Raw genomic sequence first — 27791 nt, 5'->3', positions numbered from 1 at the left:
CATCTTTAGCCAAGAGAACTGAAGAAAGATGCCTACTGCATGTATATGCATCATTAATCGAAAAAATGCTGAAGCGAGAAAACGAGCAGAGGCGCATGAATCCAAAGAAAAAACAACATGGGGTGACCAGCCTACCTAGAAAGGTAGCCGATCTGAAGATTCCGAAAAAGTTGATGCAGCCATGATGGGTGTGCAGAACATTTGTCGTTGGAGCTAATAAATAAATCATAAAGAAGCAGAGAGAGCCGGGGATACGGGAAAAAATTGATAGCGGCCCGCCTGAAGAACAGTGACATGAGCAGGCCATTGATTGAGCTGAGCTCGGGCAACCTCCTTTCGCCATCGGCAGCTGCACGCACACCAGCACCAACAACATCAAGCCGAGCCGCATTCGCCCACGCGAAGCCCCGCAGCAAGGCGCTGCTGAAGGTGAGGCTGGACACGACCACTCCGGATCTGGGAGCCCTGAGAGCCTCGACCACTAATCCATGCCCCAACCATGGCATCGCCGAGGACGGCCCTGATCAGTGCCGCGCCAGACCCGCCTCCCACGCGCAGACCGCCCGCCAGGAGAGCATACGCCCCGCATCCTCCTTCGTCACAGCTACCAGCCACCCACCGGAGAGGGGCTCCAGCACCACGGCATGGGGACGCCGCCTCGGATGCACGAGCGTCAGCGATGCGCCTGGTTTCTTCTAGCAATCAGTCGATGTGTCACCCGTAAATTGTTTTCCTACTTTTATTAAGCTTAGTGATACAAAGGACCCCCACAAATAAGGAAATTACATCCATGTCCTCGAGAAACCCACCAACCGGCCACTCCACCGCGAGTTGAAGGTCCGGCGCCGCTGCCGGCATGACTCTGAAATCCACAGTCGGACCTTTTACGGAGGGAAGTCTTCAAGCAACGGCCCAATCGGGCTAGCGTACCAGAGAAGAGGCCGAAAGGATGCACCACCACACCTTCCTCGCCGTCGACGAAGAAGGTAACAAAAAGGAGAGCCCCCATCGAGAGGGATCTGGAGGAAGACAAATTTTGCACGGCCGTCATACAGAAAAACGACAAACGAACAACAACCAAATACGCAATCTTGGTGCTAACCGACGAGAAAAGCAGACCTCCAACTCACCGGCCACCGAATCACAGGGATGGGGAATGAGTTAAGGTAGAAATTATTCCCCGTGCCGCTGTCTTCATCATCCACACGTTAACTTTTCTCTTCTCCTGTTGCAACGCACGGGCATATTTGCTAGTATTCGTAAAAAAATAGTAATTATTAGTATTAGTATTAGTAATTAGTAATTAGTATTAGTATTAGTATTATTATAGTATAGTAGGCAGAGATTCCGAAAGTGAAACAGTGAGGACGAAGCGGGGGCTGATCTGATGGCTGGAAAACACGCATCGGACGGTGGCGATGCGACCGGTTGGGAACCGGCGCAGAGCATCGCCCTAGAAAAATGAATTGGAGATGCCCTAACCTCATCTCACCCTCGTCAGTCGTCTGTTCGCTACCACGCTTAGGCACCTCCCGCCTCAGCCTCGAGTGGCGCCCATGGCCATCTCCACGGCCCTCGCCGTCCGCGCCTCTCCCTCCTGCCAATTCTCGGTCAGGTGAATATCCTCACTCTACCGCCCCACGTCTCTCCCGCTCGTGTAATCACCAACTGCTCGTTTTCAGTTCGTCCTTTGCCTGCTCTCCTTTGTTTAGGCGGAATGGAAGCAGTGCATCTCCGCGCCTCCGAGGTGAGCGTCTTTCTGTATTTTTGTTTTGTTTTTTTGGTTATGTAGAATTACTTTTCTCTTCTATGAATTGAGTGGAGCAACGAAATATTGAGTTGTGTAGGCGACCACTGTTTGGAAATGGATAATCTGATTTGATGCGGGTTTAGTAAGGTGTCGGAGATTGTGGTCTAATGATTAGAACGTCTTCTGATTGTTGTCCAGTGTGAGAGAGTACACTGGTGACACGCTTATGTGATTCCAGGATGTTTACTTCTTATAAACCACACATTGCATACCATAAATTGATGATCAACTTGTGTAATCCAGCTGTATACACTGTGCAATCATTTGTATTTTCTGTTGAACAGGTATGCACATATTGTCTGTGCCTAACATTTCAGAATGCATCAAGCGTGGATGAAAGCATATGTAGCAAAAGCTATATCTTCCGTAGCAGTAGTGAATGTTTCATCAATCTGATCTAATTTTGAAGTTGGTTTTTGGCCCTGTTTCAGGTCGAACAAAACTTTCAGATTTTTCTGCATTAAGCATATGTTAGACACTGCATTGTATTAGCACAAATCAAGATGGTTTGAAGAGGAAGTCTGTCTTTAATGTGATAACTGATGACTAACGTGGGAATATTGAAGTTGTCGTTCATTTTGGTGCTGGGTTTGCAACCTCTGCACTAAAACGGTATAAGCTGGCAAGCAACCAACTTGAGTGGGCTAGGTTGCTGAAGCTGACTTTAGTTGGCTGATGCAGACCAGTGTTCGGGTAATCTGGAGAAAGACCGGTCGAAAGTGATTGGATCTAGGCCTCAGATTTGTTCATTTCTGTTAGCGCCCCTGACGAGAGGGACCCACTGGGCAGCAACCACAACAACTCTACAGCTGCCCAGCGGCCCACACGAGTCAAGCGGCCCAGCCCGCGCACCCACGGGCCTGAATGGATCAACTGAGCCCGCGAGTACGACTACTTCAGGGGAGACGCACGAAGAGCACACCATCCAGTGGATCAGGACGAACCGGCGGCTACCTACTTTCCTCTTCCCCAACCCTAGTTCTTCCCCTGTTCATTCTCCATTCGAGAGCGATGCTCCTGTAATCGATTTGTACTAGCTACTACTTCGGAGAGCAACAGTAGATCGATTCTAACATCTGGTATCAGAGATCCAGCCACCACACACCTCCACCCCGTTCTGGCGAACCTCATCGAGACAAGAGGGTTGCGGCACGCGCGTGAAGCCATGGATCCGAGCGTCTCCGCCTTCCTCACTCGCTTCGAAAACAAGATTGAGGCCGCCATCGACGGGCTGACCAAGGCTCAGTAGTCCACGGCGACGAAGATCGACGACCTTCTATCATGGCGTCCCGATCTCGAGCGCCGAGTGGTGGATCTGGGCGACGCGGTCACAGCACTGCAACGTGCACACGCGCCGCCACCAGCTCGCTCCGGCACGGATCTGGTGCATGAGAGCACTGAAGAGGGGATCCATCCTCAAGGGCCCGATGGCCACGGCGAATTACAGATCAAACGGGGGCCATCGGCGGCGTCCCTCACACCGCCGCCGCCGCTCTCGGCTAACGGTACAGCCACGATTCCCATCTCCCTAGTTCCGCTGTCTCCGTTTTCGCATGCCAGTCAAATGCTCACCGGCCTTGGCCAGGCACACCCCTCTATTTCCTTTCCGCAGTTCTCGGGCGGAAATCCTAATATATGGAAAACTCTTTGTGAGCAGTATTTTTCCATGTTTGGGATTGTGCCTTCGTTTTGGGTTCCTATGGCATCTCTGAACTTTTCGAGGCCAGCGGCAATGTGGCTGCAGTCCATCCAGCGCCGTCTGGGCGAGTTCGATTGGGACTCGTTAACCGCACTGCTGTGCACGCGGTTCGGCCGAGATCGTCAGCAAACTCTCATTCGGCAGTTTTATTGAGTTCGCCAAACCACTACCGTGGCAGATTATATCGAGAGATTTGAGTCTATCATCAACCACTTGAATTCATACTCTGAATCAATTCATCCTTACTATTTTCTCACGCGTTTTGTCGAGGGCCTTTGGACGGACATCAGGGCGGTCGTCATGGTGCAGCGACCCCCTGACCTGGACACGGCGTGCGCGCTCGCGCAACTACAGGAGGAGGTGGCGGATGGAGCGCGGGGACACCCACCACGACCACCATATGCGTCTCCAAGGGCAGCAGTGCCATTGCCACTGCCCAACCTCCGGTGCGCCATCCGACCCCTACGATCGCCACCGATCGGCGTGGAACTGACGCCGCGCGCGCGGACTCGTCCAAGATCAAAGCGCTGCGAGACTATCGAGGCGCCCGCGGCCTCTGCTTCAAGTGCGGCGAGAGGTGGGGGCATAATCACGTGTGCCCCACCTCAGTCCAACTGCATGTCGTCGAGGAGCTCCTCGACATGATCGGCCTCGACAACTTCATCGACACCAAGATCCCACAAGACGAAGGCCCGAATGACACGGTCATGGCAATCTCTTTATCTGCCGTGATTGGGGGCGTCTCGGCCAAGGCGTTTCAGTTGCGCGCCTGGATACAAGGGCGCGAGGTACTCCTCCTCATCGACTCAGGCAGCTCCAACTCTTTCATCGACGAGCAACTGGCCACAACTCTCGTCGGGGTCCAAGCAATGGCCAAACCAGGCCGTGTTCGTGTCGCGGATGGTGGCGAAATGGTCTGCTCAACCTACATTCCACACTGTGCGTGGTACGCTCAAGGGCATGAGTTTTTCACGGATCTGAAGGTGCTTCCTCTCGGTACCTACGATGCCATCCTAGGGATGGGCTGGCTGGAGGAACACAGTCCCATGACCGTTGATTGGCGCGCCCGTTTCATCGAGACAATCACCCTAGCAGGACCGATCCGGCTGAATGGACATGATGCAGCTTCGGTTGTCTGTGAAACCATCAACAGCATCCAATTACAGAGCCTCTGCAGCAACGGGGCTGTCTCGCATATCATACACCTATGTATGATTGCACCAGAGGAGTCAACTGCACCTGTTCCGGACTGCATTCAGAAAGTGGTCGATGATTTTGCGGATGTTTTCTCTGAACCAAAAGGCCTTCCCCTGCGGCGTGCTTGTGATCACAAAATACCGCTCATCCCTAGAGCACAACTAGTCAACATTAGACCTTACAGACACAAGCCAGAGCACAAGACAGAGATAGAGAAACAAGTCGAAGAGCTGCTGCGATCAGGTGTGATACAGAGAAGCACGAGCCCATTCTCCTCACCAGTCATTTTAGTCAAGAAGAAAGACGGAACATGGCGACTATGTATCGACTACCGTCAGCTCAACGCTCTCACAGTGATCGCCAAGTTTCCGGTACCTGTCATTGAGGAACTCCTGGATGAACTTCACGGTGCAGCTTGGTTCTCCAAACTTGACCTTCGCGCAGGCTATCATCAAATTCGCTTGGCTCCCGGAGAGGAATACAAGACAGCCTTCCAGACGCACCAGGGCCATTTTGAATTCAGAGTGGTCTCGTTTGGCCTCGCAGGTGCGCCGGCCACTTTTATTGGAGCAGTCACCACCACTCTCAAGCCTGTCAACCGTGTCTGTGTTCTGTCATTCTTCGATGATATTCTCGTCTTCAGCGCAACACTCCAAGAGCACGTCGGTCGATCATCTGAGGCAGGTGCTTACTCTCCTCCGCAGACTGTTGGAAGGCCAAGCTCAGCAAGTGTGCCTTCGGTCAGCAGCAGATTTCCTACCTGGGGCATGTCATCAACTCAGAAGGCGTCGCTACCGACCCCTCCAAAATTGCAGCAGTCAACAACTGGACAGCTCCGACAAACGTCAAAGAGGTTCGCAGCTTCCTGGGGCTTGCAGGCTACTATCGAAGGTTCGTCAGAAACTTTGGTGTGATCGCACGTCCTCTGTTCAACCTGCAACCTGCTCAAGAAGGGGACTCCTTTTCTCTGGACCTCCACAACTGAAACAGCATTTCAAGTCCTCAAACAGCAGCTGATTTCTGCTCCCGTGTTGGCTCTCCCTAATTTCAAACAAGCCTTTACAATCGAGGCTGATGTGAGTGACCACGGCATCGGGGCGATCTTACAGCAGTAGGGGCACCTGATCGCTTTTATGAGTAAAGCACTCAGCCCACGCTATCAGGGGTTGTCCACGTATGAGAAGGAATACTTGGCTATAGTCGTAGCCGTGGATCAGTGGCGTCCGTACCTGCAACACGCTGAATTTGACATCCTGACCGATCAGAAGAGCTTGATTCACTTGGAGCAACGTCTGACAACCCCTTGGCAGCAGAAGGCGTTCACTAAACTGCTCGGCCTGCGATACCGCATCCGGTACAAGAAAGGGATTGAGAATGCTGGTGCAGACGCGCTATCTCGTGCCAAGCCAAGCGACACACTTTTCTCCACCACGTCATGCAACCCGGCCTGGCTCGAGGATGTCACCAACAGCTACCACAACAACGATCAAGCTTCGCGTCTGCTGTCCCAACTTGCCATCAGGGAAGACCCAAAAGGCAGATTCACCCTTCGGCAAGGGATAATCTACTTCCGAGGCAGGATTTGGCTGGGGGGGAGCACTCATATACAGCAGAGAATCATATCAGTGTTTCACGACAGCCCCATTGGCGGCCATTCAGGGTTTCCCGTCACCTACCGTCGCATCAGACGTCTCTTTGCCTGGCCTAAGATGAAACTTCAAATCCTGCAGTACGTCCGCTGTTGCCAGGTGTGTCAGCAAGCTAAGCCAGACCGTGCCGCATCACCAGGGTCTGTTACTGCCTCTACCAGTTCCACAACAACCATGGGATATGATTTCCATGGATTTCATGGATGGCCTTCCCCAGTCCAGCAAGTTCAACTGTTTGTTGGTGCTCGTCGACAAACGAACCAAATTTGCTTATTTCCTCCCTCTGGCTCATCCATACACGTCAGCTTCAGTGGCACAGCTATACATGAACCAGATCTACCGGACGCATGGTTTACCCAAAGCAATCGTCTCTGACAGAGACCCAGTCTTCACTAGCCATTTCTGGCAGGAGTTATTCTGTGGAGCAGGCACTGAACTCAGACTGAGCACAGCCAATCATCCGCAGACTGACGGCCAAACGGAACGTGTCAATCAGTGCGTCGAGACATTTCTTCGCTGTTTCACTCAAGCTTGTCCAAGGAGATGGAGTTTCTGGATCCCACTCGCTCAATTCTGGTACAACAACGCACACCATTCTGCTATAGGCATGACTCCATTCAAGGCACTGTTCGGGTACGAGCCTGCACAACTGGGGATCTCCGTGGATAGTGTTTGCTCTGTGCCAGCGCTGCAATCATGGCTGGATGAACGAGCAACAGTTCAAGACCTGCTGCAGCAACATCTGAACAGGGCGCGACAACTCATGAAAGACCAAGCAGACAAGAAAAGATCTTTTCGAGAATTCCAAGTGGGTGAGAAAGTGTTCCTCAAGCTACAACCATACATCCAATCCTCAGTGGCACCGCGGGCGAACCACAAATTAGCCTACAAATTCTTTGGACCATTCCTCATCATCGACAAGATCAATGAAGTAGCGTATAAACTGCAACTACCACCAGAAGCCACGGTGCACCCAGTTTTCCACGTTTCGCTGCTTCGCCGCGCCCTACTCCCTGGTATGTCGGTCGAACCATAATTGCCTCATTGCTCTGATGATCTTGCTGTACCAATGGCAGTAGTGCAAACACGCTGGCGCAAAAAGAACGGGGGTATGCAAGAACAAGTCAGGGTGCAATGGTCCAATTCTGCAACCTTGGGCCACCTGGGAGGATAAGGCCAGCCTCATGGCGCGCTTCCCGCATGCAGAGGCTTGGGGACAAGCCTCATCTCAAGGAGAGGGGGATGTTAGCGCCCCTGACGAGAGGGACCCACTGGGCAGCGACCACAACAACTCTACAGCTGCCCAACGGCCCACACGAGTCAAGCGGCCCAGCCCGCGCACCCACGGGCCTGAATGGAACAACTGAGCCCGCGAGCACGACTACTTCAGGGGAGACACACGAAGAGCACACCATCCAGTGGATCAGGACGAACCGGCGGCTACCTACTTTCCTCTTCCCCAACCCTAGTTCTTCCCCTGTTCATTCTCCATTCGAGAGCGATGCTCCTGTAATTGATTTGTACTAGCTACTACTTCGGAGAGCAACAGTAGATCGATTCCCTCATCCAGTCTCTAACAATTTCTTATTTGAGGAGCCAGAACATGCTGTACTCATAGCCTTGCGCAAGCTGGCACAATGCTAGGGGACAAGCCAGGCCAGAGCATGGTGGTGACTGTCTCCCTAGTTATCCCTTTGCTATAACCGTAGCTCCTGATATCGTCTCCTGCCATCCCTCTCGCCATCCTGTAACCCAAACCGTAAGAACGGAGAATATATTGTGCTGCATATTCTTTTCCACAATTTTTCTGCAGTCCATGTTTTTTCTCTTCATGGTATTATTGCCAACATATCGAGTTTCTGTCTCACTCAAATTGTACATATAGGACTGCAAGTTTTAACATCAGGTGTTTCTGCATGGTTGGATGAGAGGATACACGGTCAATCTTATCTGAGGTGATACATTTGAAGCTACCATGGTTGCTATCTTCTTATCCTTGTCTATTTTTAATATAGGTTGTGTATAAGAAGCCTGATTATTTCCTTTTCCAGTCAATAGTTTGTGGACTCAAATGCACCCATAACTGTAAATGATTATCTATTCTATAGGAAAAATACAATCGTGGCATCAGAGAATGAAAATCCACCTTTAATGCCTGCTATCATGACTCCTGGTGGCCCTCTGGATCTGGCAACCGTACTGCTAGGAAACCGTATAATCTTCATTGGTCAATACGTTAACTCGCAAGTGGCACAACGTGTGATATCACAGCTTGTCACACTTTCTGCTATAGATGAAGAGGGTGATATTCTGGTTAGTGTACATTTTTTTATTGGAGGTTCAAAATTAATTTTATAACGTAACATTTGCCTTATTGTGTGTGTGTGCGCGCGTGCACGTGTGTATCTGGCCCCTCGATTTGTGAATTACTCAATGTGTTCTTCTTCTATATCAGATATATCTTAACTGCCCTGGCGGAAGTCTCTATTCTATCTTAGCAATTTATGATTGCATGTCTTGGGTATGTTATCTATAATCTCTCCAGCTTAGCAATTTATGATTGCATGTCATGGGTACATTATCTATAATCATTGTAATTCACTACTATAATTCATGCCACATTCTTAATATTTCTAGTTCCATTATATATATTTTGTTTCTTGTTCACCCGGCACAATAATGCTTCCATTTGATTAAGATTTATGTTGTTGGCACTAGAATCATTGCACACACAGCACCAAACAATTTTGAGTCTGTCGTGTATAGACCTCCTTGGCCAGTGAGCTTACATATAAAACGAGCTAGTGAGCTTACTCGTAGTATTAAAAGGAAATAATAATGTTATGCAAAAGCCGCTCTTGTGTCCATGGTGTTGTTTACAAGAGTTGTAATATTAAATTGGTACATAAACCTGAGCAATTCCTGTGCTGGGCGGCTCCAAGTAGGCTTTGGTACGGTTCTGCTTGCCACATGCCTCATTTCCCAAATCTGGTTTAGCCTTAGAAACTGTTTTTTGGGCTGGCTAGGCCAAGTACTTATGTCTTGTACATAGATCACACATGGAGCTTCACCATTGCTTCTTTTGCCTTCTTCTACTTCGCTTAGCATCTTTTTACGACATATAATGAGAATTTTCTTTTGCTGCGTCTCAGGCCCTTAGATTTGTAATGCTGGTGGTGTCATTGGATGTTTCATGGGATAGTCGGAAAAATAATGTTGTAAAATGATGAAGTGTGAACTTATCCGTAAGACAGGGACTCGCATTATGTGTGGTCAATGTCTATTGTTAGACTTTCCTATTTCCCACAAAACTAACAGAGCGACGCATGTTTATGTGGCTAGATTTGTGAAATAATCTTCAGTTCACATATCTGATACTAATGTTTTTTTTGCTTGTGCTGATTTGAATGCTCACGGTAGACATGTAAAACTATAAGTAAGATGTAACAAAAATGAAGTTTTAGTGTAATTGGGTTCTTTGGTAATCTTAAATTTGTTGCTAAAGAATACATTCCACTTTTGACACTATGTGCACGTCAAAACCAATACCTAGCTTAAGAATTAATTTTGACACAAATGTACCTGATTAAGAACCCGAAAATAAGAATGTTGCTAATCATAGCATTTTTGACCATTCTAGTGGGGTTGGTTGGCATTTAACTGTCGATGTGGCACTCCACCTAGTCACTTCCTGTAGGTTGCTCAACATTTTAGCTGTAATCCTTGTGTTACTTAGCTGTAGCTGCATTTCCTTGTAAGACAATGTATGTGTTAAGAGTTGTGTCGAATATTATTGTACAAGGTAGGTTACAGTTGGACTTGGTTTTGGATTGTGTGTAGACAGGGTAAGAGTTGTGTCCTATTAGGACACTTGTGTCCTAGGCCTCTCATATATATCGGGGGTAGACACACTATGTAACCTATGCCAACATAATAGCACGGGCACGCGGGGGCTGCGCTGAGCCGAAGAGACGTAGGACACACACGAGATTTGTTGTGAAAAAAAGGGGCTACGCAAAAGACTGGTGCTATCCATCGGAGGAAAAGATAGGATAAGCTAATTGAACTACAGCCTACAGGAGCACGTGGTGAAGTTGTGGAGTTTTCCATTGATCTTCATGGTGAAGTGCACACGGCAAAACTTATGTAGTGGAGTTTGGCTTTATCTCTTTGTACATGGTAGTGTACGAGGATGGTAGCGTGAGAGTGTGTGGAGTGTGTGGCGAGGATAGCGACATGTGTATAAGGTTCGGAGGAGTCTTGAGTATGTCGGCAGGGATCGTGCATACACATGGCGTCAAGCAATGCACCGAGATATGCGGGGCGGACACGACGCAGGGTGAAGCATGATTGCAGTCGGATAATTTCGGCTGGGTCGGACTGGATTGCCTGATGGATTGACATGGATGTTGGTCAAACAAGAAGACGGTGGTGATCTCGGCGACGACGACATAGGGGCGTGATGCTGATGGTGACCGACTTCTGGGGCGTGGAAACACGTGGTGCAGGCCTGAGGGCTTGTGCGGCTTCGGCAAGACTATGGCGCAAAGTTGATTCAAGGCAATGTACACATGAGAGCTTGAAGTCGACAGGGCGCGGGGGTGGCATGTACAACCACCATGGAGTCATGTTGAAGGTGGAGCTGGAGTTTGATGGACGACTTCACTCTGTGCTGATGGAGGGGCTACGGCGTAAATGCATGGAGAGTCGAAGACTAATTCAGCGGGATAGCGAGAGACCCGTGGATCGGGCTGGGTACCAGTGGTCTGGTGGAGACGTGATACTCTTGCATCGGTCGGTGATGATCGGTGGTTCTCTGTAGTAGGGGTTGAGTGTTGTGGGTATGCGACCCTGGAGACTCAGCCAGGACAGTAGAGGCTCGACGCGGTGATAGCGGCGAGGCGTGCGGTAAGCACGGAACACAGCAGGGGTGCTGAAGCAGTGTTGATGAGTACCAGATTCAAGTTGGTGACTGGGTCTATCGGTGCTAGTTGATGGACATGAGTTGACCATGGAGAATCTGAGAAAGTGGCGGAGAGTCTGAAATTGTCAAAAGTTGAGAGAGTACATGGCCGTATAATCTATGGTGTTCAGTGCACATGCAAAGTGCGGATGGCAAATATAGAAGGAGGCGGAGTGCTATAGCTGTGGGACATGCTAGAGACTATCCGGAAGATGATGAGGACATCAATACCATTGTTACACCCACAGCCCCTACTGTTACATATACTGGACCAATTACTAGAGCTCGCGCACGCCAATTAAATTACCAGGTACTTTCGTTTCTTGGTAATGATTCTAATGTTCATGAGATTATGATGCTGCCTAAATTGGATACATTTGTTTTGCTTGCAAATGAAGGGCCTAGCTTGGAGAAGGATGAACATTGGAGCAAGAACACGCATGGAGTTGATGGCATGCGCAAGGGGATCAAGAACGGAGTTACAAGTGATGATTTCAGGACTTTTGAAGCCGCCATAAGGAGTGCATGAAGCCTTGGACGAAATATACAAGATGCCACTTCATAATATTCGTCCATAGGCTATTCTAGGTGCTGCGTCACCTTATTAATGGGCCAGGCCCATGTAATTTCGAAATACTTAAGTATAGGCTATTTTTAGAGTCCGTATGTGTGGGGAAACAAGAGTTAGGGTTGGTTTCGGACCCCACCCTCAAGGGCCACGAAATTCCCCTCTCTTCCTCCATATATACAGCCCTTAGGGCGTCGTTTAGACTTTGGGTTTTGTTTAGATTAAAAGTTCGCCATAGCTGCAACTTGCGTACTTCGTTTGTGTCCAACGACCAGACCAAGACGTCACAGAACCCCACCTTGATCAATAAAGCTTTCATCTTATATTCGCAATATCCAGATTGCAATCTCAGTTTCTTGCTTGTTCTTCGTTTGCTCGCAGGAAACAGGACCCTCGTGGTCAGGTTGATCGTGCTCCGGCGTGGTCAATAACCCTCGGAAGTTGGTTTAGCGATTGCTAAGGCGCGACGTCTCGCACGTTCGTAGTCGGATCGTCAAGGTCGACTCCCACAGAAAACGATAGCACACATCTCATCGAAACACGGGACACCGGAGCACGATCAACCTGACCACCGAGGGCCTGTTTCCTGCGAGCAAACGAAGAACAAGCAAGAAACTGAGATTGCAATCTGGATATTGCGAATATAAGATGAAAGCTTTATTGATCAAGGTGGGGTTCTGTGACGTCTTGGTCTGGTCGTTGGACACAAACGAAGTACGCGAAGTTGCAGCTATGCGAACTTTAATCTAAACAAAACCCAAGTCTAAACGACGCCCTAAGGGATGTATATATGGAGGAAGAGGGGGGAATTTCGTGGGCCCTTGAGGGTGGGGTCCGAAACCAACCCTAACTCTTGTTTCCCCACACATACGGACTCTAAAAATAGCCTATACTTAAGTATTTCGAAATTACATGGGCCTGGCCCATTAATAAGGTGACGCAGCACCTAGAATAGCCTATGGACGAATATTATGAAGTGGCATCTTGTATATTTCGTCCAAGGCTTCATGCACTCCTTATGGCGGCTTCAAAGTCCTGAAATCATCACTTGTAACTCCGTTCTTGATCCCCTTGCGCATGCCATCAACTCCATGCGTGTTCTTGCTCCAATGTTCATCCTTCTCCAAGCTAGGCCCTTCATTTGAAAGCAAAACAAATGTATCCAATTTAGGCAGCATCATAATCTCATGAACATTAGAATCATTACCAAGAAACGAAAGTACCTGGTAATTTAATTGGCGTGCGCGAGCTCTAGTAATTGGTCCAGTATATGTAACAGTAGGGGCTGTGGGTGTAACAATGGTATTGATGTCCTCATCAGAAGAAGGGTGAGACAACTGCGAATTTGACTTAGGGTGACACAGGGCGACGGTGAAATTCCTTCAAGTTTCAGACAAGCAGTCAAGAAAGAGCGGTGACGTTGAGTTCAAGTAACTCTTATATGTGGCGTCCAATATGTGAGTTGTTCATTTTCACGCAAACAGTGGTCGGTGTGTGATGGCGTTGAACAAATTCTCCGGAAGATTGGGAGCACAAAGTAGAGTAATGAGGAACTTAATTTTGCTTGAGTGTTGACTGTGAAGAAGATGAGAAAGGACTACAGTTGCAGGTGGAGTCACATGGAGTATGAGAGTAGCAGCGATGCTCATGGCGTATTTCAAGTCCAATGTACACGGAGGTTCGACACACACATGAATTCAAGGTGGTGAAGAATATTCGCCAAGGTGGAGTTTGTTAGAGTTGTGTTGAATATTATTGTACAAGGTAGGTTACAGTTGGACTTGGTTTTGGACTGTGTGTAGACAGGGTAGGAGTTGTGTCCTAATAGGACACTTGTATCCTAGGCCTCTCATATATATCGGGGGTAGACACATGATGTAACCTATGCCAACATAATAGCACGGGCACGCGGGGGGAGCCGGCGTCGTGTGCTGGCGCCCGGGCGGCTGGGGTGCGGTATTGTAGGGTGTCATGGGGAGGAGCGCCTGTAGTCAAGCCCCAGGGATGTAGCCATGATGGTGAACGTCGTTAACAAATCTCGGTGTCGTGCTTGTGTGATTGCTTGGTCCTCGGTAGATCGACGGAGCGTCTCGGATTTATTCTAACAGTATGCACCTAGACAACTAGTAGTCAATTTGCTTTTTTGCTTGTACTAGCAGCTGCTAGAGTTGCATGGTCGGTTTAGACTTAGCAACCGACTTGCCCTGTACTATATATATGCCTCAAGGCAATAATACAAAAAATAGCTTCAAGAAATCAAACTATCCTGTGTTCAGCCCTAGCTCCTCTCTGCTTCTCTACTTTAACCTGTTTCTAACATTTGGCATCAGAGTAAGGTGTTGATCCAAGACTGTGTCAGCTTCAGTGGATGGCCACACCGGTCACTGCCCACAGTGGCACGTCCATCTTCGACGTTCCCCTTTCGCGTAGCCAAGGCGCCGTCGTCGCCATGATGGTCCAGTGGTGGTCGTCCAGCGCGTGGTGATGGAAGTCGGCGGTGCGGTGTTCCCGCAGCTGACTCAGAGCAACTATGAGGATTGGAGCCTCTTGAGTGAAGATGGAGGTCGTGGTCTATGGGACACCGTCAAATTCGGCGATGTAGACCACCAGGAAGATCGCATGGCGCTTGAGGCCGTCCTGAGAGCCGTGCCATAGGAGATGATCCACGCCCTGGCTGTTAAGAGGACAACCAACGAAGCTTGGGAGGCGATTCGACATTGATCGCGTCTGCAAGTCCATGGTGTAGAAGTTGCGTCGGGAGTGGGAGCTGCTCACTTTGCTAACCCTAGAAAGGATGAGGGGAATGGATATATATAGTATAGGGATGGACGGGTAGGTGGGTTATACAAGGCAACATTGGCCAAATCCTGGGATGGATGATCTGGAAGCATAGGAACGTGTGCATTTTTGACCATGTAAACCCATCGCTCAATGAGCTTGTCGACAGGATCAAGGACGAGACCAGATGTTGGGCAAAGGCCAGGGCTCAAGGGCTCAGGGTCGTTCTGCCATCATCCTGGGATGTCCACTGGTCTCTTGGTGGCTGTGTAACTCTGCCTCCTAGGAGGATGTAAATTCCCTATCTTTCCAATGCAATGAAACACAAAGGCCATTTGCGTTTTCTCGAAAAAATACTGGCCAAATCAGGCCGGGTCAGAGCAACTATGAGGATTGGAGCCTCTTGAGTGAAGATGGAGGTCATGGTCTATGGGACACCGTCGAATTCGGCAACGTAGACCACCAGGAAGATTGCATGGCGCTTGAGGCCGTCCTGAGAGCCGTGCCGCAGGAGATGATCCACGCCCTGGCTGTCAAGAGGATAACCAAGGAAGCTTGGGAGGCGATCCAGCATTGATCGCGTTTGCAAGTCCATGTTGTAGAAGTTGCGTCGGGAGTGGAGCTGCTTCTGGGATAGCGGCCGGACAGTCCGGCGCCTGATGGATGCGTGTCTTCGTGGCTGGTGCGGGGTCAGGCTACTACTGATCTCCAGAGGCCGGGCAATTTGGGGTGGTGGCCGGACAGTCCGGCTTTGCCATTTTGCTTTCGGGTGCCTTCGACGCTAATCCTCGACAAACAGCTGGACAATAAGTCAAGTGGTTGTTTTATCCGGCTATAGGCCGGATAGTCGGACATGATGGCCGGATAGTCCGGCCACTAGTTCTTCTTCCTCTTCCATGCTTCCCTCGGGGATGGTGTTGTTGTTCCCTTGGGCTTGCACTTCTCGATATGTGTGAAGCTGAGCTCAAACTTATACATGCAGGAGGGGGAAGGGTCAAGTAGTATACCATCCAAGAAGAAACCAAGGAGACACATAAAGGACGGAATTCACCTTAGTATATGTGATGCACGTGTCCCTTGGCAATGGAGCCAAAGCCATGGTGATGACCCTTGGGTGCTCTGCACCTCTCTTCCCCTCTGCCACGCCCAATATACGACCCTATCCTCGAGGTACTCGGAGGTCCCACCAAGGATAGAAGTGCATATTGAAGACGCTTTGCAAGGCGGATATCATTACATCGTACCATGTACATAATAGTTGGGGATACATACAATGGCATACAATAGCCACATGAATACATCAAACATCATACAGAAGTGCAGCATCCGACTACGGATGAAATCAAACGAAAAACACAAACGACATCCACCCTGCTAGCCTAGACTGCCGACCAGGAACCTATCCCTTGATCGAAGAAAAAGAAGTAGAAGAACTCCAAAACAAGCAAGCATCGCTCTCACGTCAGATCATCGCATTACCTGTACCTGCAATTGCTGTTGTAGTAATCTGTGAGCCACGAGGACTCAGCAATCCCATTACCATGGGTATCAAGACTAGCAAAGCTTAATGGGTATGGAATGGATAAGTGGTTAGGTTGCAGCAAGCACTAAGCGTTGTATGGTGGCTAACTTACGAGTACAAGAGTAAGAAGAGTAAACTACACATAACGGTCGCAAACTAGTAATGATCAATAAGTGATCCTGAACTACTTACGAGTTAAACATAACCCCACCGTGTTCTCTTCCCGAACTCCCTTGAAAAGAGAGGATCACGGTTACGCACGCGGTTGGTGTATTTTATTTGAAGTTTAGTATCAAGTTCTCTACAACCGGATATTATAAATTTCCAAGTTGCCACATAACCGCGGACATAGCTCTCGAAAAGATTTAACCCTGCAGGGGTGCTCCAAGTGGTCCATTATAAATTACCACACGCATCCGATGGAACATCCTCACACCATGAAGAACATGATGCTTACGATAAGGAATTCCGGTGGACCTTCCTCTCGTTAAAGGTAAAACTAAACCAGGAAGACCTCCCGACGTGTCGACGATCTCGATAGGAGCCGCGTATCTCGTTCTCAGGACACGACAGATGAACACTACGTACGACAGCCAAAAACCCGAGTTGCCCCAGGTGGCGCCGCAAGTGGCTCTAGTTTGGACCATCAACATCAGCACTGCCCCCTTGTGTTATGTTGAATTAAGAATCATCGGGTAGCGCTAACTCCCTATGTGTCAATTTAATATTATTAGTATTATTATGTTGGCAAATTTTAAAACCGAAGTTGGGCCTTGCCGGAGGAGTTTTAGCCTAAGCGAACGGTCAGGGGGTTCCCATACCCTCGGGAAAGATCTGACTTTGGATCGAAATCTACATCACCATGGGAAAGAGATAGATTGAAGTCGTCGCAAGAGTAGAACTTGTCGATCGCCATATACTCATCATCTTGACGTTCTATATGGCCACTCTTCATTGTCGCTCGCCCATCCATGAGATGTGTATCATGCAAGCAACAAGGAAAGAACAATGAAAGTGTAGTCTATTCATAAAGTTCATATCAAGATGGCTCGATAGGAAGGAATTCACCTTAGGAAGGTTCCTGGAACACTTGTCAGTCAGTATAGTGTATGTCTTTTCGCGGGCAAGATGTCTCATGATGGCATCGCCTTGCGATTCCTTTAAAATGAGCAAACGGAACGAACACTTGGAAACACAAAGGTTTTCGCATGAACACTATCTATTATTCATGTGGCGATTCACCCAACAAGTGTCAGTATTGTGCTTAGCATAAGATGCGACAAGGAAATGCTTCATGGCATATAAGTGTAGGAAGTGAGCACAACCAAAGACATCATATTCATGGACTAGAAGCAGTAGAACTCTATGATCACAAACATGCAAATGTGAGGTAGTGGTCATCCCATCAAATGCATGCATGTACGTGAAATCATCAAAAGGTTTGTGATATAGGAATGTGTCGTCAAAGTAAAGAACGACAAAGTTCCTAAGGGGATGCCTAAACACATGTGTCCTCAAGTGCATGAGAGTATGACGTGCAATAGGCAATCCAAAGTGCAAGACAATCATCATAGTGTGCAAAGGTTGTGGTTAAAGTAATGCTACATTTAAGACAATAGAAAGAACAATTGTTCAATGTGTGTGGGGCAACAAAGTGAGAAATGTAACAATCAAGAGTGCATGGCATATGTGAGGTAAGGACATTGTTGCAAAACATATTGTAAAGGCATGTAATCAATAAGTTCTTTTTTTGAACATGTCACCGGGGTGGGGGAGGGGGAGGAGGAATCCCCACCTGAATATTGACCTCTATTCAAAGAAAATGAGCCAGTTTATGAGGGAAACCAGGTCGAAAACCATCATCCGGTTTATGATGAAGACCGGATCGAAAACCTTGATCCTGTTTATGAGGGAAACCAGATCGAAAAATCATACAACCCAAGGGGCAAAAATGCCGAAGCAGGAAAACACAAGAAACCCGGTACATAGTTACAACACAAAGCCAAGGCGAACAACCTAAAGAAATAGGTAGTTGGGTGGAGCAACACATGTTATGCATAACCATCTACAAGGCCGGCCCTAGCAAGACAACAAGGAGGCAAACTCAGAGGTCGCCTTGAGAGTACACGAGCATTAGCAACATCGAAACCAGTGACGTAGGATAATGCATGGTTCCACCACCAGGGGGTTGCACCATCGCCGGTCCCTAGCCATCCAACACCAAAGATTAGGGTGGTCTTGCCTGTGGCGAGGTGATAATGACAGAGGGAAAGACGCTAGCTGAGCAAGGATGCATAGAGAGAATGCCAGTTCACCACTGGAAGATATTGTTAGCTGGTGAGAACTGACGGAGAGTGACAAGCTCACAAAGAGGCCTCAGAAGAAAATATCTCAACTAAGGCCGGCTATAGACCATGGTGGAGGACACACAACCACAAGTTGGCGAGAACAAAGGATCCAAGCAGAAGCCGGACAGAGTGTTGCAAGCAGCTCACATGGTGAGAAGAGGAGATTATTCGGGTTGCCGAGGAAGAGACATCAACATGAGGGGAGCAGGAGGCACAACGATCGGAGGCAAAGTAGAGGAACCCAAAGAGTGGAGTGAAGGGAATCCCAGCTACGGAGCTATGCCTTAGATAAGCAGTGGGATAATCATGAACCCCTTTCACAACAACTCCAAGAAGAAACGGAGCGCCCAAAGGCATCATTGTTGCGAGCACTGAAGCAGCGCAAGGATTTCTCCCAGAGCCGGACAGAGCCACAACTAGCCGAGGCAACGGAACACACCCCATAAGCGACCGGAAGACCTCGCATCCGACATCACACAACTGAAGGTTGAGCCGTGGAGGCCGGACGGGGCGCACCAAAGCATGTTGCACATGGGCTGCAGGGAACCTTTTGTGGATCCAGCAAGAACCAGGCAGACGAGCGGCATGTCGTTGTGAGCATAGAGCCTGGCCACCCTTGCCGAGGGAGCTGGCTTACCAGGGGCATGTTGAAAGCGGAGAAGATGTAGGCGGGGGTTGGTCTCGTACCACATGGGGGTGGAAGGTCGAGGTCTAGCAAGCCATGCAGCGCGCGGGGGCGCACAGAGCAGGGGGCGACATCGGGGCACCTAGTAGCTGCAGATGTCATGGGGGTGGAGTGGTGGTGAAGGTCGACGTCGAGGCTCATGTTGGGGTTGGGCCGGTGCCTCAGCCACCAAGGACGAGCAGGAGGCAGCCCAACATGCCACGCCACGACAGTGACCACCATGGTTGGCGGCCGCGGGTGGAGCGCGAAGGCGCGTCCTGTTTATTCGGTGGCGACCGAGCACAACAGGGGGGCGTCAATGTGGGAGGGGTGGTGGGGAGAAGTAGCGTTGCCGTAGACTTTCCTAAAGAGGCAGAGTAGTGGATGGGAGATGTGGAGCTAGGAGAGGGACGAGTGTCCCGTTTGCGGGTGGAGTAGTCAAGAGCGACCCGGGAGACAGGCATGGGCTCAGCCCTTTCCATTATTATTGTTAGCTCGGAATCAACAAGTTTGATACAACACACAAGGTATATTCATCAAGAGTCATGAAAAAGTGGCAATGATACGTCAAATCAATATCACAATCATGTGCGCAAGTAATTAGCCGAAAAAAACAACTGGGCGACATGATGCATGCAACAGTGTGGTGTGATCCAAAATTTCCATGCTCAAGGTTAGGGATTCTCAAAAGAGAAACAGATCACCTTGAAAGCTTGTCCTTGTGCGTACTTCACAATGTCAAGGGACAAGCAAATGTGTTATAGCAGCGCGTCGGTGGAAAGTGTACTTGGCTTGCTCTCAAGAGCTCGGATGGTCAACTCATGGTGTGTAGGAGTAGGCGAGTAGTCGATATTACCTACACATGAACAAAACAAAACAAAACAAAGAACGTATGTGCATGGTAGATAAACACATCATCTATCATGATGTGTCTCTTCTCTTGCACATAACCATTAACACAAAATATAGTCAATGCATGAATGGTGTATGCATGGCTTTTGACATAGCAACAATGATCATCATGCATATTGTGCAAAGAAGGAAAGAAAACATGAGTCACATGGAATACGTGAAGATCTCAAACCATATGCGAGAAAGCTATAGGGGCAGTCTCATGTTCAAGCATAAGAACATCGTTGCATTCAACAATAACAATTAGCAAATATTCAACATGGGAGGTGCAACAAAGGGAGACTTATGACAATATGCAATACCAATCATGTGCAAAGCATCAAAATAGTTGTCATCAACCCCATGAAAAGAGCAAGTATTAACCATGTGTGATGCAACATACAATGCATATGCGACACAATCATGGGGCAAACATCAATGTGTTGGGTAGAAGTCCTATGGAAGGAACGATGCATAATCATGGCTCTCTCAACACAAGTATCACTATAGGCATGTATCAAAAATGGAACATGACAATAGCAATGGATATCTCCACCAAGCTTGCAAATACAAATACAATGAATAGAAGGATGGGTCATGTATAATGCAAAGCATGGGTCACAAATGCATGTCATTGTAATAGGAATGGTTATGGCAAGATGGGCACAAATTGTGAAAATGAACAGTAACCCATAACCATGTGAGTGCCATGTAGAATAAGGTCGCGAAGTCTCGTCGCGAAGAGGAATGGTGGAGGAGCTCCATGGTAGCGCACACCTTGCTTGCTCTTAGGAGCTATTTTTGTCAACTCGTGTGCTTGCGAGGTTGATGAGTGTGGACACCTACACAATATTGAAAAGGAAACAATGTGTGCGCGTGCTATATGTACACATCATCCATCATGATTTGTATGTGCTTGTGGGAGTTAGCAAAAGATATGCAATCCGTAAAGAAATTAGATGCATGATACAAGAAAATATCATCCATCATGAAAGGATGGTTGTGGGGCACAACATAATGGAGACCTGAAGTGGAGCAAAAGTATGATGTATATGTATAGCATTTGTTGTTGGGATGCATATGGTGCACACAATTATTGGAATCATGCAACACAAAAGATGTATCAAGTTCTCCATCATGTATGAGAAAACTATGGGTTGCTAGCAATAGTATAGGCATGGTTGCTTGCAATACAAGTACTTGAAGCAAAACACGGAGAAATTGAACATGTAAAGCAATGCATGGCCATAGCATTATTATTGGTTTGCATGGAAAATGTGGTTTCGCATGAATGGTTTATAGTGCTACCATGCTCGCAAACAAAATCATGAGGATGGCAAGTATGCAATGTATTGAATGCAAGACATGTGTAGTTATCCGCAAATTCCATGCTAAAATGTCATGGCAAGGCATATGCAAAGAATTTCTCAAATTATGTAAAGGATGCATTGCAATATTATTACAACTTATGCAAATGCCACGAACCATGAATTTGTCATCTATGCCATACTTGCCAAAGGATTGAATTTAATGGGATATGGATAGTTACTACGATGAGATTGCAAATGTGTGAATTTGGAAATCTCACCCATAGCATATGTGATCTAAAGAATTCTCACAAGATATCCTATGCAACATCACAACTAATAGACTCCACATGAACATCATCGTACTGATCATAAATGAGTAATAAGTCATCACATGAGGGAGTCAAACTAGCATGAGGCATGACAATAGGGAGATGTAATCAATGTCCACTAGTGGAGCAAGAGCATCACCATCACCTCTATTATTACCTCCGTAGGTCCACCCATGTGGTGTAGGTGTGGTGGAAAGGACCATCTTCTAGCCATCTACATCATCTTGATGGAACCACGTGGGGGGTGCATCTTCTTCCACCATGGCCATCGTCGTATCCATAGGAGGGACGAAGTTGTCGATGGTTGGTGCTTCATCATATATGGGATCTTGCACCAAATAAGAAGACACAAGCGAAGTAGAGGTTAAGTTGTTAGAGTTGGAAATGGCCTCACAAGACCTGTCAACCACCCCCACTCATGTGTGGTGGTTCACTCACTCCCTTAAGGTGGACACACTCAAACTCGCATATGGTAGAGTCACTCAAGTGGTGGTTGTGGCTTTCCTCACACGAGAATTGGTGCATCTCATCAAATATGGGGCTAGTGGTGAGTTCTCTCACTCTCAATATGGGTGCAAATGTCTCTCAGCTCATCACCATACGCCACCATCGTTGAAGGGAAAATCTCATGCTCAACCATCTCGTCACCTTCGCCAAGGAGGAAGGCCATATGACTAGGTTCATCATCATCCGCCTCCATGACCGAATGGAATATCCCATGCTCGGCCGTCTCACTTGAGGTGCATCTGAAGATGGAGTGGTCACCCTTGCTTGTAGTTCGTCGCCTTGATGTTGGCATCGTAGCTTCCTCTTGTCGGTGATGGTGCCAATGCTGGTCTGATCTTTAAGAAGATGGTAGCTCGAAGCTCTGCACCTGAGCGTCGTTGAGAAGATGATCTTGAAGATGATGGCGACTTGCGTTTGTTGGGCATATTTTTGATAAGCTCAATTTGTGCGCCCATCTTGGCCTCGATGTAGTCCCACTTGGCATCGAAGTGGTCCTTGTTGGCATAGACCGAAGGTGATGTGCCTTCCCTATCCATATTAACATTCGAGCTAGGTGTGAGAAGAGAAGGGAATGAACAATGCATTACCTCTTTCTGATGTTGGTGAAGGATCAAGCAACCTCGCAATTGACAATATGAAATGAGTGCACTTGGTAATGAACCTTGTCCAACCTCACACCTACACAAATGGCTTATAGTGGAGCTTGGCAGGGATTAGTGGCACGATTCTTGCAATTTGAAGTTCAAGAGATGTAAAAGTTGGAAACAAACCACAATGAACTCAAAATGCTATGCAAGTGTTCACAAAAGGATGGACATAGAGACAGAAGGAAACTCATGCAAAGATATGGGGCTTGTGCAACCAAGAAAATGAGCATACAAAATTGTCCTAACAAAGACTAAGCTCGTGTTACACAAACTCAAGGAGTGCGATACGGCAAGATTCGAGAACTTGGCACCAATCCTACTGGACAAGTGTATCCTTGGCACAAGTATCTTTATTGCTCAACTCTTTTGCTTATAAACTCTTTTGTGAGTCCTCCTTTTTGTATCCCTCTTTTTTTTGAACCTTTTCTTTGTTTCACCACTTCCCTTTTGAGCCTTGACCAAATATACAAGACAAGTATCACAAGATGATGCACGGAGTAAGTATATGCACGATATGATGCATAAATAATCATTAAGATGCTAAATTTCACGAGGCCTAGCAACACTCGGATAGCTAGTCTCAATAGGTCAAAGGTAATTGCAAAGAATAGAATGGCTCACAAGGGTAATGGCAAGGAAGGCAAAATTTGTGTGACGGAATAGTATACCTCATCGACACCTTTACCTTGAAAAAATCGGAGTGACCAGCCTAGCTTCCAGTGTCGGGGTCAAAAGGATGGATGAATCGTTGTCGTTGGCGAGCTTGGTGGTTGATGTAGTTGATGGAGAGGTACAAGTTGTGCTTGGCGAGGACCCCTGGCGAGGACCCCCAAGGGCGAAACCGGTGAAGATGCACGTCTTTGAGTCGTGGTGGTGGATGGCCTAGGCGAAGATGCCAATTTGCGAAGAATTGGTCCAAATCAAATGATGTGGAAACCTATATGATTATCAAGGCCACATCGTTTGCTTCAAAACGAGCCCAAGAACACCAAAATTGGAGTCCGGAATCAAAAGTTATGGCCAAAACGGTGAAGAACCTGCAACAGTCTTTGGGGAGGTCGAACAGTCCGGCTTGGATCCCGGCCAGTCCGGTTTAAGGCTCGGACGAAACCATTCTCTGACCTTCCGCCCGGCCCCTTTGTCCGGCATGGGCCGGATAGTCCGGGAGACCCAGAACGCGAATTTGGGGCTGTGGAACTTGATTTTGCGGGTGGAAAAGCGAGACTCCTAAGTCGAAATTGGATGGGGAAAAAGAAAAATCGGGGCCAGGGAATGCAAAGGGGGCTAGAAACACTTGGAAAACACTGGGTTGTGGATCAATTTGAACAAAAACTCAGTAGAAACAACAAATCACTCAAAAAGTCAAAATCAGGCGAGGCTATTTTCTGTGTGGGGATTTTCGAATTAGGCAAGAACAAAACAAAATCAGGCTGGAAAGATGAGGGGGAGGGGCTCCAAACTGTGGCAACCTTGTTCATGGTACCAAATGATGTAGGTCAAAGCCTAGGGTTTGGCCCAATCTTCACGAATTGGAGGTGGATTTGAGGAAGAACACTAGGGAAAACACACAAGAGGGACACTCAAGATATGCATAGATCCAAACAACAACAAAGGTAGAAAGTAACTAGGTAGTTCATCCAAATCTCTAGGAGAGATGGGTCTTGAGAGATAGATAGATCTTCCCTAGTCCAAAGGATGTGGAGGTCTTGCTAATCCAAAGGGATTCTTCTCCCTTAGGAGGTCTTCACAACCATGCAAGGTTCTTCTCCCTTCGGTCTTCATCTCCAATGGAGGGGTGGATGAGCATAACTCTCTCAAGTTTAATCTAAATGCTTTGCAAACCCTAGAAAGGATGAGGGGAAGGGATATATATAGTCTAGGGACGAAGGGTTAGGTGGGTGCGAGAGATACAAGTTAACACGGGCCAGATCTGCTCGCAGGCAGGGGCCAGACAGTCCGATGCCTGATGCATGTGTGTCTTCGTGGCTGGTGCGGGGTCGGGCTGCAGCTGATCTGACAGTCCGGCTTCGTCATTTTGCTCCGGGGTGCCCTCAGTGCTGATCCTGGACAAACAACCGGACAATAAGGGGGAGGGGGCTGTTCTGTTCGGCTATAGTCTGGACAGTCTGGCATGGTGGCCGATCAGTCCTTTGGATGGTGGTGTTGCTTCCTTGTGCTTGCACTCCTCGATATGCGTGAAGCTTGTTGGTTCCTTGTGCTTGCACTCCTCCTCGATATGCGTGAAGCTCAGCTCAAACCTATACATGCGCGAGAGGGGGGGGGGCTGTTCTGTTCGGCTATAGTCTGGACAGTCTGGCATGGTGGCCGATCAGTCCTTTGGATGGTGGTGTTGCTTCCTTGTGCTTGCACTCCTCGATATGCGTGAAGCTTGTTGGTTCCTTGTGCTTGCACTCCTCCTCGATATGCGTGAAGCTCAGCTCAAACCTATACATGCGCGAGAGGGGGGGGGGCTGTTCTGTTCGGCTATAGTCTGGACAGTCTGGCATGGTGGCCGATCAGTCCTTTGGATGGTGGTGTTGCTTCCTTGTGCTTGCACTCCTCGATATGCGTGAAGCTTGTTGGTTCCTTGTGCTTGCACTCCTCGATATGCGTGAAGCTCAGCTCAAACCTATACATGCGTGAGGGGGAAGGGTCAAGTAGTATACCATCCAAGAAAGTAGACACGCATAGAGGATAAAATTTATCTTAGTATATGTGATGCGCGTGTCCCTTGGCAATGGAGCCACCAGTCTCTTGAAATTTCAGTCATGGAAGAAAAGATGGCTTAGATCTCACATCTATACGCTCCAATAAAAATATAGCATCTCACATGGCTTTGGTCTCACATCTATATTTTTGGATTGATAAATCTCCACCGCTCAGTTTTCTATTGCTTTGATAATACAAAGATGATCAAATGCTACATGCTAAAATTAGCTTTCCACTGTCTAAATGTAAAATTATATATTATCTTGCCAGTACAGCATCCTATAGCTGGTTTAGTATTGCTTAACACTCTTATACTGCATCCCAAACCTAAGTGCTGATATAAACAACATATATTTCGTTGACATGAAATTGACTTTATTATGAAAATTCATGTTTTAGCTTTCAATGACTTTATTATGAAAATTCATGTTTTAGTTGACATATATTTCTGAATGAATTGTAGCGAGTCATGTAAATTAGCTGCAGTTCTTGCCTGTAATGTCATCTTTTGGATTTGCCATTCACAACTTACATCTGTAATAACATATCCTTACAAATAGACCCAGAGACTTGTTGTCTTTTGATGCTCTGTGCCAATGCCTGAAATATATCTTTGAGTTAACACAAGCAGATCACACCGAAAGTTGGGACAGTGTGCTTTGGTGTTGTTGCTAGTCAAGCAGCGATCATTCTTGCTGGTGGTGAGAAGGGGATGCGCTATGCGATGCCTAATGCCAGAGTAATGATTCATCAGCCTCAAGGTGGATCGGAGGTATGATTGTTGGTTTTGTATATGATTTTTTCTAGCAAAAGCCTTGCGTCTCTGATGCATTGATAAGAAAGAGTTTGTACAAAGCCCAAAGATTGGCAGCGCCCAGAATTACAGCAGGATGGCACTAAACGGTGCCTGCCTCAGCTGGTAGCAATGCTGCATGACCCTCTTGTGTCCTTGTCCTTGCCCATTGCCTAGCTTCCGACTGGATAGTGTCAAGGAAGCCGGCTAAACTGAGCCAGGCGTTGTCGAAAATTATCGCATTACGATGCTGTTTGGTATATGAATCGTGTAGCAGGATGTTTTTCTTTAATGTTGTGTGACTAATTTGATATTCCCTCCGTCCCATATTAATTGACGCTCATACGGATACATTACGCTCATACGGATGTATCTAAATGTATCCGTTTGAGCTTTACTTAATATGGAAAGGACGTAGTAATAGCCATCGTTGAAGCTTGCTGTGATGCTAACGATCAGATCACCTGCAGGGTAATACGGAGGAGGTGAGGAGACAGGTTGGGGAAACCATTTATGCTCGAGATGTAAGTTTTTTTTTACCAACATAAGTCTCCTTAAGCATGCTTTTGCTCAGATGCTTGAGGGGCTACTGTTTTTTTTCCTAAGCTGTGATTAAAGGTCCTGAAACCTTGTGCACGCAGAAAGTTGACAAAATGTTTGCTGCTTTCACGGGGCAACCCATCGATATAGTGCGACAGTGGACAGAGAGGGATCGTTTCATGTCGTCGTCCGAGGTAACCTCTCGCTTCATGTCCTCTCCTCTCCTTTAGCACAAGAGAAGCAGAGCAGTAACCTGTGGTGACCTTATGTTTCGTTCACATAGGCCATGGACTTCGGACTAGTCGACGCATTGCTGGAAACGGAATGCTAAGCAAACGGATGCAAATTGGAGCTCTAAGTCAGATACATTCATCATGTTTCGTTGCCCTTTCAGTTGGGACCGACCTATGTTTAGTCACTAGGGATGAGAAGAAGGGGGTGTCATTTGCCTCTTAGGAGTTTGGCTTGGGCTGCGGGTGATTTTGTGTTGGAGATATTATTGATTTTCTGATTAATTTAATTCATACTTAAATCATCATGACAATGTTGACAATCCTAATCTCACATTGTAAGCTAATGACGCGATTGCATGCTAGGCATATATCATATGGAACTATATGAAACTTATAACCAAAATACTAGGCCTGTAAGGGTTTGAATTTTCTGGATTTTTTGACTTTTTCTTACGGTTCTTGTCAATTTGACGCATGTGACTGGGTTAATTCTCTGCATAGCTTTCTTTAATGCTTATAATATTTTGCACGTTTCTCTCCTCCACCGCTTTGACTGTTGCTGCTTTGATCGGCCTTCTAGGCTGTTGTGTTTACTTTGTACATGCCACGCGTACCATCTTCTCTGCCGCCTGCT

General features: G+C 47.6%; 2 protein-coding genes across 3 annotated transcripts; both read left to right on the top strand.

The window, feature by feature from the left end:
• The first annotated feature begins 1368 nt into the window (after positions 1-1368).
• On the top strand, positions 1369-27590 carry LOC125551361 (ATP-dependent Clp protease proteolytic subunit 6, chloroplastic-like). 2 transcript variants are annotated; one of them, XM_048714563.1, is made up of 9 exons: positions 1369-1615; positions 1683-1747; positions 8241-8310; positions 8464-8668; positions 8811-8876; positions 26223-26363; positions 26855-26908; positions 27026-27118; positions 27208-27590. In XM_048714563.1, exons 1-9 carry the CDS (start codon positions 1557-1559, stop codon positions 27253-27255), a joined length of 801 nt encoding a protein of 266 aa, XP_048570520.1. In that variant the 5' UTR covers positions 1369-1556; the 3' UTR covers positions 27256-27590. The 2 variants fall into 2 exon arrangements, with proteins under 2 accessions (XP_048570520.1, XP_048570521.1); XM_048714564.1 differs by having other exon boundaries at positions 1479-1615; positions 1713-1747.
• Positions 1754-8311, top strand: LOC125551359. The gene has a single exon (XM_048714562.1). It carries the CDS (start codon positions 4151-4153, stop codon positions 5618-5620), a length of 1470 nt encoding a protein of 489 aa, XP_048570519.1. The 5' UTR covers positions 1754-4150; the 3' UTR covers positions 5621-8311.
• Positions 27591-27791: the final 201 nt, after the last annotated feature.

This window comes from Triticum urartu, chromosome 4, assembly GCF_003073215.2.
Source record: "Triticum urartu cultivar G1812 chromosome 4, Tu2.1, whole genome shotgun sequence".
Lineage (NCBI taxonomy): Eukaryota > Viridiplantae > Streptophyta > Magnoliopsida > Poales > Poaceae > Triticum > Triticum urartu.
This window is presented reverse-complemented; position numbering and strand designations above follow the sequence as displayed.